This window comes from Danio rerio, chromosome 2 (genome assembly GCF_052040795.2).
Source record: "Danio rerio strain M-AB ecotype USA chromosome 2, GRCz13ab, whole genome shotgun sequence".
In the NCBI taxonomy this organism is placed as follows: domain Eukaryota; kingdom Metazoa; phylum Chordata; class Actinopteri; order Cypriniformes; family Danionidae; genus Danio; species Danio rerio.
Window position 1 is genome coordinate 1,631,889 of NC_141022.1, and position 12,120 is coordinate 1,644,008.

The window sequence follows — 12,120 nt, forward strand, 5'->3', positions numbered from 1 at the left end:
CACCCATGTCCTCATAAACCACCTTGACATTGGAATACCTAGATAACAAATGTGTATACTTACATTAACTTAACTTCTTAAATAACGTTTGTTGTGTTGTCTGCAATGAAACACAAGTCAAAATAAGTTTAGAAATCACTACTTTCTTTTCTTTGTGTTTTCCATACTGCCCCAACTGATTTGGGGTTTTATATAGTGAAGAATAATTAAAGAAAAATGTAAGAACTTGTTCATGTTTGAAGACTGTAGACTGTTTATATATATATATTTCTCTGTATTGCTTTAGTTTTATTTATAATGTTATCATATTTATCGTGTTATTAGTGTATATATTTACTTGTGTTTTGCACAAAACATTGCTTTTGATGCAGGATAATAACATGTAATTGCACCATTTGATTCAGAGAGGAAGATAATTATGAACTTATATTGTTTTCTGCTGATAGATTGGAACAATTGACGTCTTGTTATTCGTTATATTTGATAACATAAACCCTCTGACTGTTAAACTTAACCTGTAGACTGAAGAGGTAAAATGCATGTGCAGGATGTCGATATTTCCACAAAATCACGCAGTAGTCTTGTAGTAGCACAGCATAAACATAATCATGTTTGTTTGCCGTTATTGTAATCATATCATGTTGTGTAGGGGCTACTACATCGACTATGGAAGAGACAGAAAGGAGGTGAAGAAGAGGGAATGGAGGAGACACGAGTTTCACTATGATAACGTCCTCTGGGCTCTTCTAACGCTCTTCACCGTGTCCACAGGAGAGGGATGGCCACAGTAAGTCATGCACATATATCTCCTACACAAAGCTCTTGAAAGCAAATTTGCTCTAGGGTTGGCCAGCCCAGTCACCAGATAGGAACATTATTGAGCATGTCTGGGGTAGGATGAAGGAGAAGGCATTGAAAATGAATCCAAAGACTCTTGATGAACTCTGGGAGTCCTGCAGGAAGGCTTTCTTTGGCATTCCAGATGACTTTATTAATCAGTGATTTGAGATGTATGGATGCAGTCCTCATAGCGCATGATGGAGTCAGACACAATATTCATTCTGTTTCCTATACTGGACATTATTTCTGTTCGGTGAGACGGGCTTCCACCAACATTTGAGAGATTTCTGGTCAGTTTCTGAGATGAATCTGCACATGTAGAAGAACTGAGATGCGGAGGTTTCCAGAAAGAAGAGTGTTGTCAGTGTTGGGTCATTGATGTTCCAGTATTTGTAACACCTCTGCCAAGGAAATGTGTGTCAGTGTAGATTTAGCTCTCTGCGTTTTTTGGTGTCAGACTGCCTGCCCTAAATGTTGTCTGTACTGCTAGAGCTGGAGAATGTGGAGGTAGAGGTGATTTCTTGTGAGCGATAGAGCTGTAAAGATCACTTTAGCAGTCAAGTGGTTTGGTTTAGGGGATGGTAATGTGAAAGGGGACGCAGTTGAGGGCGGATCCAAATGCAGGATTTACTATGGGAGTGTTCAGGCAAGCAATGGTCAATGCAGGAGCAGACAGATGCATACGAGCAATCCAGATAACAGGTGAGTGGTCAGAAGGCAGGCAGCAGACAGGGATAAACAATAAAACAAACAAAACAAAGCAAGGGTCAAAACCGACAAGGCAAGGGAAACGCGTCGGGATGTACACAAACAGTATCACAAGACTCAGCAATGAAGTGTGTGTTGTGTATTTAGTCCTTGTAATGATCTTCTGGCTGTGAGTGTATGCAATCTGGAGCAGGTGCGTGTGTGCGGTGCATGACTGGAACTTGTAGTCCATGTAATGGCAGATTCTAAGCGATCTATCGCTGGTTCGAGCCTCGGGTGGGTCAGTTGGAGTTTCTGTGTGGAGTTTGCATGTCCTCCCCGTGTTGGTGTGGGTTTCCTACGGGTGTTTCTGTTTCACCAACAGTCCAAACACATGCGCTATAGGGGAATTGATTAACTAAACTGGCCGTAGTGTATGAATGTGTGAGTGAATGTGAGAGTTTATGGGTGTTTCCCATTACTGGGTTGCAGCTGGAAAGGCATCTGCTGTGTAAAACATATGCTGGATAAGTTGGTGGTTCATTCCGCTGTGGCAACCCCAAATGAATAAGGAACCAAGCTAAAGGAAAATGAATGAATGGGAAAACTGCGTGTGATTTTGCACAGTCCTAGTAAATAATAGCAATATTAACTAGAGGACATAATGGCGAATGGAATTAGATGGCCATATTGAAATGACTGGGACAATAATCGTTCATTTTGAAATAAATGAATATGTTAACAAGGTTTCAGCGCTCATTAAACTGTCCAGAATCAAAGCACTGAATGCCATCTTAATAAAGCAGTGGGTTTGATTCTGGAAAAGCCGCCAGAGAGCCGTCTGTGTAAATGCTAATCAGATCCAAAATGCCAGAAACGCTGGCAAATGTCAGACATGAAAGAGCCGGGCTGCAGCACAATACATGTCACATTGTGAATACTTTGGCAGTGTTAGAGCAGCAGAATGAGTCCAGAAATCTGCAGAAGTAAAAGTACTGCGCAAAAACCTTTAGATGCTCCACGGGTTATTTTGCTCACACGGTTGGGTAGGCATATACAATCTGCCAGAAGCACATCTCAGTTTTAAATCTGCATTTATTCTGAAAGTATAAGGGATTGATTTATTAATTTTTGTGTGTTATGAATTGGTCAGCAGATGGTCTGGCCCACACACAGATCTGATCTTACTGTCATCTGGTCAGTCTGGGGTTACATCAATATACTCAAGCAAAACCAGATTAAATGCGAGTTTCCGCATTTGAAGACAACATTATACAGCACTTCAGTGTGGTGATTACATCTTTCACAGTATTTTTTTCACCTAATTATTTATTTTTATTTTACCATTACAAGGAAGTCTCATTGAGATTTTGAAATCTCTTTTACAAGACCCAGTAGCATATGAATGTGGGCCACTTTATGCAGTTTTGCGGCACTGGTGGTCTTCCTTCGGTCCAGACAAAATGTAATGTAATGTAATGTGTACTTATATAGCGCATTTACTGTGTACGGCCGAACACCCAAAGCGCTTCACAATCATGAGGGGGGTCTCCACACCACCACCAGTGTGCAGCTCCACTTGGATGATGCGACGGCAGCCACAGGACAATGGCACCAGTGCTTCACCACACACCAGCTATTGATGGAGTGAAGAGACAGTGATGGAGCCAATTCGGTGGAAGGGGATGATTGGGAGGCCATGATCGTAAGGGCCGATAGAGGGACTTTGTCCTTGGTTACACCCCTGCTCCTTCACAAGAAGTGTCATGGGGTTAATAATGAGCACAGAGAGTCAGGACCTCGCTTTAACGTCTCATCCGAAAGACGGCGCCCACTGACAGTGTAGTGTCCCCTTCACTATACTGGGGCATTAGGACTCACGCAGACCACAGGTTAAGCGCCCCCTGCTGGCCTCACTAACACCACTTCCAACAGCAACCTAGTGTTCCCATGTGCTCTCCCATCCAGGTACTGACCAGGCGCAGCCCTGCTTAGCTTCAGTGAGTTACCGGTCTTGGGCTGCAGGCTGATCTGGCTGTGGCAATGTGAGCCTGAAGTGGCCCATCTGTACAATGTCAAAGGGGGTGGTAGTGGTGGGGGGGGTGTCTGAATTTAATCCTAATGTGGCCTTCGTGGAAATTTATAAATTTGGCCCAAATGATGGAGGACATATGTGGGCCACAGTTGGCAAAAATGTGGCATAGTCATTTAAGGGTAATCCGGGTCTAAACCTAAAGTGGCTCACACGTGGGTAACACTTTACAATCCGGGGTCGCCACAGCGGAATGAACCACCAACTCATCCAGCAAGTTTTTACGCAAGGGATGCCCTTCCAGCCGCAACCCATCTTTTGGGAAGCATCCACACACACACTCACACACACACTCATACACTGCAGACAATTTAGCCTACCCAATTCACCTGTACTGCATGTGTTTGGACTGTGGGGGAAACCGGAGCACCCAGAGGAAACCCACGTGAAGGCAGGGAGAACATGCAAACTCCACAAAGAAACGCCAACTGAGCCGAGGTTCGAACCAACGACCCAGCGACCTTCTTGCTGTGAGGTGACAACACTACCTACTGCGCCACGGCCTCGCCCCTAAGGTTCATTAGTTAATGTTAATTAATGCATTTACTAACATGAACAAACAATGAACATTACATTTACTACAGTATTTATTCATGTTAGTAAACGTTAGTTAATGAAAATACTGTAGTTCATTGTTAGTTCATGTTAACTCAGTGCATTAACTAATGTTAACAAGCATGGACTTGGATGTTAATAATGCATTAGTAAATGTTCAATTATGCACTGTGCGCTTGGATCGTATCGCTTTCTCACAGCAATCGATCCGCTCCAGAGTTCGTTTCAATCGAGCCGAGGCCACCTCATTCAAGCGATCTCGGAGCGATTGATTTGGTGCGGATCCGTGGGCAATTGGAGGTTTCACATATGCCAAACGAACCGCGCTCACTGGGCGAGCGAGACAGGTTCCGAAACAAAAGTGTAGGTGTGAAAGCATCCTCAGACTCCCATTAATCGTCAGATGTGTATAACGCAAAATGAGCTTGCCAAAATAATGTTAGCTATTATATCAAATGCAGCACTGAGCTCCTGTAGTAGAGAGATGAAAGCAAATAACAGGGCTGCACTCGAGCGCAGGGTAATATCATTCTAAACATTGTCTTTAACCGCAGTAAAAGCACTCAATGAGTAAAATGATCTGAACCCTAACAGACTCCTCGCAGACGCATGTTGTTCCAGGAAGACAGTCATGAAAACACCAATTTTTCTATATTTTTTTTGTGAGAAAAGGTCAGTCGCTAATCTGTGGAATCGAGGTATATTTGTTTCAGGAATAACAGCAAGGTTTGTCTAATGGAGACTGTGTTTGTTGATGCAGTCAGAAATCTCTCATTTAAACGAATAGTTTCTATAGGATGCTTTACAATATTATATATGAGCATACAGATTAGATTAGTCAGCACTGAAGCCAAATCTGGAGTTAATCTAACAAAATAACATATATCAGTCCAAATAGGGGCGGCACGGTGGCTCAGTGGTCACCTCACAGCAAGAAGGTCGCTGGTTCAAGTCCTCAGTTGGTGTTTCTGTGTGGAGTTTGCATGTTCTCCCTGTGTTGGTGTGGGTTTGTGTGTGCATGAGTGTGTTTCCCATTACTGGGTTGCAGCTGAACTAGAAATTAAGCCAAAGGACAATTAATGAATGAACAGTACAAATATTAGCCCAAATTGATTTGTTAGAGAAAAACAATAAATAAATAAAAAAAAAAGAATTTAAACTTTGTCAAAATTTTGTAAACAAAAAAAAAATTCAATATTTTCCATGAATATAAATGTTATATTTTGTATTTTTAAAGATGTTTGGTGACTAAAACACTATTTTAATAAATACACTCACCGGCCACTTTATTAGGTACACCTTACTAGTACCAGGTTGGACCCCCTTTAGCCTCAATCCTGCGTGGTAGAGATTCAACAAGCTACTGGAAATATTCCCTCAGATATTGACATGATAGCATCACGCAGTTGCTGCAGATTTGTCGGCTGCACATCCATGATGCCAATTTCCCGTTTCACCACATCCCAAAGCTGCTTTATTGGGTTGAGCTCTGGTGACTGTGGAGGCCATTTGAGTACAGTGAACTCATTGTCATGTTCAAGAAACCAGTTCACACCACCACCACCAGCTTAAACCGCTGATACAAGGCAGGATGATCCATGCTTTCATGTTGTTGAGGCCAAATTGTGAGTCGAGCATCTGAATGTGTCAGCAGAAATGGAGACTCATCAGAGAAGCAACGTTTCTCCAATCTTCTATTGTGCAGTTTTGGTGAGTCTGTGTGAATTGTAGCCTCAGTTTCCTGTTCTTAGCTGACAGGAGCGGCACCCGGTGTGCTCTTCTGCTGCTGTAGCCCATCCGCCTCAAGGTTGGACGTGTTGTGTGTTCAGAGATGCTCTTCTGCAGAGCTCGGTTGTAACGAGTGCTTATTTGAGTTACTGTTGCCTTTCTATCAGCTGGAACCAGTCTGGCCATTCTCCTCTGACCTCCAGCATCAACAAGGCATTTGCGCCCACAGAACTGCCGCTCACTGGATATTTCCTCTTTGTCGGAGCATTCTCTGTAAACCCTAGAGATGGTTGTGCCTGAAAATCCCAGTAGATCAGCAGTTTCTGAAATACTCAGAGCAGCCCGTCTGGCAGCAACAACCATGCCACGCTCAAATTCTCTTAAATCCCCTTTCTTCCCCATTCTGATGCTCGCTTTGAACTGCAGCAGATCCTCTTGACCATGCCTAAATGCAGTGAGCTGCTGCCATGTGATTGGCTGATTACAAATTTGTGTTAGCGAGTAGTTAGACGGGTGTACCTAATAAAGTGACCAGTGAGTGTACATCCGTTTAAGAAATCGGTTAGTTCAAACGCACCAAAATATATGAGCTATTTTCACTGAGAAATGCATAAAAAATATTAATTTCCTATTATAAATATTCATGCTGAGCGCTGTAGACTTTTTTATTGGCACTGTTATTCAGAATATGTTTTTGATTTCCGAGCCTCCGCAAGAAACATTTCTTCAAGGTCGTGCAGTTCTGACAGCTGTGATGCTGCTAATCATGTTCAATATTACACTGTGTGTACATTCTGGATCCTTTCTCACAGATCCTCTCAAACCTTTACAAGTTTTCCATTTGCATGTGGGCTTCATAACAGATCATAAATTATCTGAATTTCTCCATCTCTGGTCATTATCAGTGGATGTTGAAAGACATGCAAGTTCATCCTTGTGTCTGTGCATCATGTTGCAGTGAGTGCAACTAAATTGGCAGTAGTGTATATGTGTGTGAATGAGTGTGTATTGGTGTTTCCCAGTACTGGGTTGCAGCTGGAAGGGCATCCTCTGCATGAAACACATGCTGAAATAGTTGGCGGTTCATTTCTCTGTGGCGACCCCTGATAAACTAGGAACTTAGCCGAAGGAAAATGAATGAATGAATTACTGCTGACATGTGGAGATGGGATGCAGGTGGACTGATCTATATGTATTAGATGATGCAAGAGGTTGAAAAGGGAGGGAAAATATAATGTGGACTGTCACTGATGGATTCAGACTAGCGGGAAGAGTTTGTGTACTGAGAATGAAGATGTGTTTGGGGAAATGCGTCTGATAGTAAATGGTGAAAGATGGCCCTGTAGTATCGGTAGAATTCAATTGAAGCGTTGGTTTTTGCTTCTGTTTCTGATTTAGCTCTGCTAAATGCTTGATTCTGATTGGCTGTTGAGCCTTCTAAGGTGCTCTGTTGTTATCAAATAATCACAGAGATAAAGTAGTTCCAGCAGGTTTCGAGCGCATTGCAACTCCATATCACTACTCTGAATGATTTCAATAATTTTCAGATAAACGCACAGCTAAAGTAGTTCCCGGCAGCTTTTCAGCGTATTACAGCTTTATATCACTACACTGAATGATGTTGGTTATTGTCAGACAAACACACAGATAAAGTAGTACCGGCAGGTTTTGAGCACATTACAACTCTGTATTACTACGCTGAATGATGTCAGTTTTTGTCAGATAAACACAGATAAAGTAGTTCCGGCAGCTTTTGAGCATATTACAGCTCCATATCACTACCCTGAATGATTTCAGTTATTTTCAGATAAACACACAAAGTAGTTCCAGCAGGTTTTGAGCGCATTACAACTCTGTATTACTACGCTGAATGATTTCAGTTTTTGTCAGATAAACACAGATAAAGTAGTTCCGGCAGCTTTTGAGCATATTACAGCTCCATATCACTACCCTGAATGATTTCAGTTATTTTCAGATAAACACACAAAGTAGTTCCGGCAGGTTTTGAGCGCATTAAAACTCTGTATTACTACGCTGAATGATTTCAGGTATTGTCAGATAAACACAGATAAAGTAGTTCTGGCAGGTTTTGAGTGCATTTCAGCTCCATATCACTACTCTGAATGATTCAATTATTTTTAGATGAATGCACAGGTATAGTTCAGGCTGGTTTTGAGCGCATTACAACTCCATATCACTACTCTGAATGATTTCAATAATTTTCATATAAACGCACAGCTAAAGTAGTTCCCGGCAGCTTTTGAATGCATTACAGCTTCATATCACTACACTGAATGATTTTGGTTATTGTCAGATAAACACACAGATAAAGTAGTTCCAGCAGGTTTTGAGCGCATTACAACTCTGTATTACTACACTGAATGATTTCAGGTATTGTCAGATAAACACAGATAAAGTAGTTCTGGCAGGTTTTGAGTGCATTTCAGCTCCATATCACTACCCTGAATGATTCAATTATTTTCAGATGAATGCACAGATATAGTTCAGGCTGGTTTTGAGCACATTACAACTCCATATCACTACGCTGAATGATTTCAGTTATTGTTAGTTAACTGTGCAGCTAAAGTAGTTCCGGCAAGTTTTGAACGCATTACAGCTCCATATAACTACGCTGAATGATTTCAGTTATTGTTAGATAAATGCACAGATAAAGTAGTTCCGGCAGGTTTTGAACGCATTACAGCTCCATATCACTACGCTAAATGATTTAAAAAAATTTCAGATAATTGCACAAATAAAGTAGTTTCCAGCAGGTTTTGAGTGCATTACAGCTCCATATCACTACGCTGAATGATTAAATTATTTTCAGATGAATGCACAGATATAGTTCGGGCAGGTTTTGAGCACATTACAGCTCCATATCACTACGCTGAATGATTTCAGTTATTGTTAGTTAACCACACAGCTAAAGTAGTTCCGGCAGATTTAGAGCTCATTACCGCTCCATATCACTACCCTGGATGATGAGAGTTATTTCACAGCTACAACAGTCAAAATCACATCAAACACAACAGAAGGCTTTGGAGGAGATGTGGAAGAAACTAGTGCTGCACACAGGAGCGGTTTGAGGACAAAAACCTGACAACAGTCTGAAATACAACATCTGAACACCGGCTTTAGGTGTGGAAACTGTAGTAAAAGCAGTTTAATTAACAACAAGCCATTGAGTTATTAGAAAATAATGCTGCATCAATATAATTCAATGGCCATTCATTAATTATTCTTTGTATATCTCTTCCTTTAGAGTCCTTCAGCACTCGGTGGACGTCACTGAAGAAGACCACGGCCCGAGCAGAGGAAACCGCATGGAGATGTCCATTTTCTACGTCATATACTTTGTGGTTTTCCCTTTCTTTTTCGTCAACATTTTTGTAGCTCTCATCATTATCACATTCCAGGAGCAGGGCGACAAAATGATGGAGGAGTGCAACCTGGAGAAAAACGAGGTGAGTTCATATTTTGCCAACAATGAGGTGAACTAAATATATAACTTCTTTATCCAGTAGACCTTTCCATGTTAAGCTTATTTTCAGATTTCTCCACAGAGGGATAGTTCTCCCAAAAATGAAAACGTCCTCACTGTTTACTCACAATCAAGTGGTTTTTTAAACGTTTACCAGTTTCTTTCTTCTGCTGAACACAAAACAAGACATTATTCACAATAAATTCTCTTTATAACATTCGGTAATTTTTTTGTGTCGAGACATGGTTCAATATCACAGAATCAAGAAGAAAACAGCATTCAATGCAATGATAAAGGCTAGGCCAATTAACATTGCATTATAAATATACTTCATGCTTATAAATGCCCAGGATGACTAAATATGTAATATTTATGAAGTTTATAAACATACAAATAAAAATGAAAATTAATACTTTTCTCTAAAGATACAGGACTTTTTTTGTCTCTCTGTGGACACATTTAAATAATCATCAATAATATTGTTATCGCAATAAATACCAGAAAATAAGACCATATCGCACATTCCTAATCTATAGCAGGAAAAGAATACTGTTTTTTTCCAGCATTCTTTAGTATTTCTTAATTAGTGTTGAACCGAAGGAAGAAACTCAAACAGTTGAGAAAACTAATGCGTAAATGATGACAGAATTGTCAATTTGAGTTGAACTGTCCCTTTAACATCATTTACTGATAACACCTTTATAATCAGTCCCTCCAGGATTTTGCAAAACTAACACAGACACCAATCCTCATAAGTTATGTAGTTGTCCCACCCCTACACACACACACACACACACACCCACCCCACCATCATCAGTTATGTGGTTGTCTCACCTCTACAGACATACGCAGACTAATTATCATCAGTTATGTAGTTGTACCACCCCTACACACACACGCACACCAATCATCATTAGTTGTGTGGTTGTCCCACCCCTATACACACACATGCACCAATCATCATTAGTTATGTGGTTGTTCCACCCCTACACCACACACATCAGTTCTCATCAGTTATGTGGTTGTTCCACCCCTACACACACACCAATCATCACCAGTTAACACACACATGGCAATCATCATCAGTTATGTAGTTGTCCCACCCCTACACGCACACACCAATCATCATCAGTTATGTGGTTGTCTTAGCCCTACACACAAACACACACCAATCATCATAGGTTATGTGGTTGTCTCACCCCTACACACACACACACACACACACACACACCAATCATCATCGGTTATGTGGTTGTCTCACCCATACACACACACACACACACACACACACACACACACACACACACACACACACACACACACACACACACACCAATCATCATCAGTTATGTGGTTGTCCCACCCCTAAACACACACACCAATCATCAGTTATCTGGTTGTCCACCCTTACACACACACAACAATCATTATCAGTTATTTGGTTGTCCCACCCCTACAAACACACACCCACCAATCATCATTAGCTATGTGGTTGTCCCACCCCTACACACCACACCAATCCTCATCAGTTATGTAGTCGTCCCACCCCTACACACACACACATACACCAATCATCATCAGCTATGTGGTTGTCCTGCCCCTATACACAAACACACCAATCATCATCAGTTATGTGGTTGTCTCACCCCTACACACACACACACACACACTAATCATCATCAGTTATGTGGTTGTCTCACCCCTACACACAAACACAACAATCATCAGTTATGTGGTTGTCCCACCCCTACAAAAACACACCCACCAATCATCATTAGCTATGTGGTTGTCCCACCCCTACACACAAGCACAACAATCATCATCAGTTATGTGGTTGTCCCATCCCTACAAACACGCACCCACCAATCATCATTAGCTATGTGGTTGTCCCACAACTACACATACACCAAACATCATCAGTTTTGTGGTTGTCTCACCCCTACACACACACATACACCAATCATCATCAGTTATGTGGTTGTCCCACCCCTATTTAACACCACAATTTATTATCAGAAATGGTATTGGTATTGTAACAGGGAAACAGTAATTTATTTGATTACGCTATACCTGAAAAATGTAATTCCATTGATATCGCTGTTTATTTATAACACTGTTATTCCCATCTCTGTTTTTTTAAATTGCGAGTTTTACAAAATTCAGTGACAATTGCTTGATCTTGTGTTTAATTTGTGTTTTAATGGGTAATTGTAAAATCCTGGAGGGTCTGTATTATGTATAATATAGCAAATAACATTTTCTAACCTGCAGTACTAACCTGCATGTTCCTGCGCTGCTTTCTTATCTCTATACTCTTCCAGAGGGCTTGCATTGACTTTGCAATCAGTGCCAAACCCCTGACGAGATACATGCCTCAGAACAGGCAGACGCTGCAGTACCGCTTGTGGCACTTTGTGGTGTCGCCGTCTTTCGAGTACACGGTTCTCGTCATGATTGCACTCAACACTGTAGTGCTCATGATGAAGGTACAACTTTCAGGATAAAAAAAACATGAGAAGCAATGTGTAAACTGAATCATCTTGAGCAGAGGTGCCCAAAGTAGAGCTTACAGGCTTAAGCTGGCCCATGCTGACCTTTGGTTTGGCCCACCATCCAATTAGAAAAGAGAGGGAGAGTGCCTTTGACAGAGATCGGCATTTTGAGTTTAATTTATACCCGTTTGTTTCTTTGTTTAATTGAGGAGCTACAAAAAAAGCCAAATAAAATTAAATGT

At 41.2% G+C, this 12,120-nt stretch overlaps 1 protein-coding gene across 4 annotated transcripts in view; it reads left to right on the plus strand.

Moving 5' to 3' along the window:
* Nucleotides 1–12,120, plus strand: part of cacna1eb (calcium voltage-gated channel subunit alpha1 Eb) — a 119,266-nt gene that overhangs the window by 84,665 nt on the left and 22,481 nt on the right. For all 4 annotated transcript variants that reach the window (XM_087240213.1, XM_087240216.1, XM_087240215.1 and 1 more), the window contains 3 exons: nt 650–787; nt 9,168–9,369; nt 11,708–11,872. In XM_087240213.1, the coding sequence (XP_087096339.1) occupies nt 650–787; nt 9,168–9,369; nt 11,708–11,872 (505 nt within the window). The remainder of the gene's footprint in view (nt 1–649; nt 788–9,167; nt 9,370–11,707; nt 11,873–12,120) is intronic.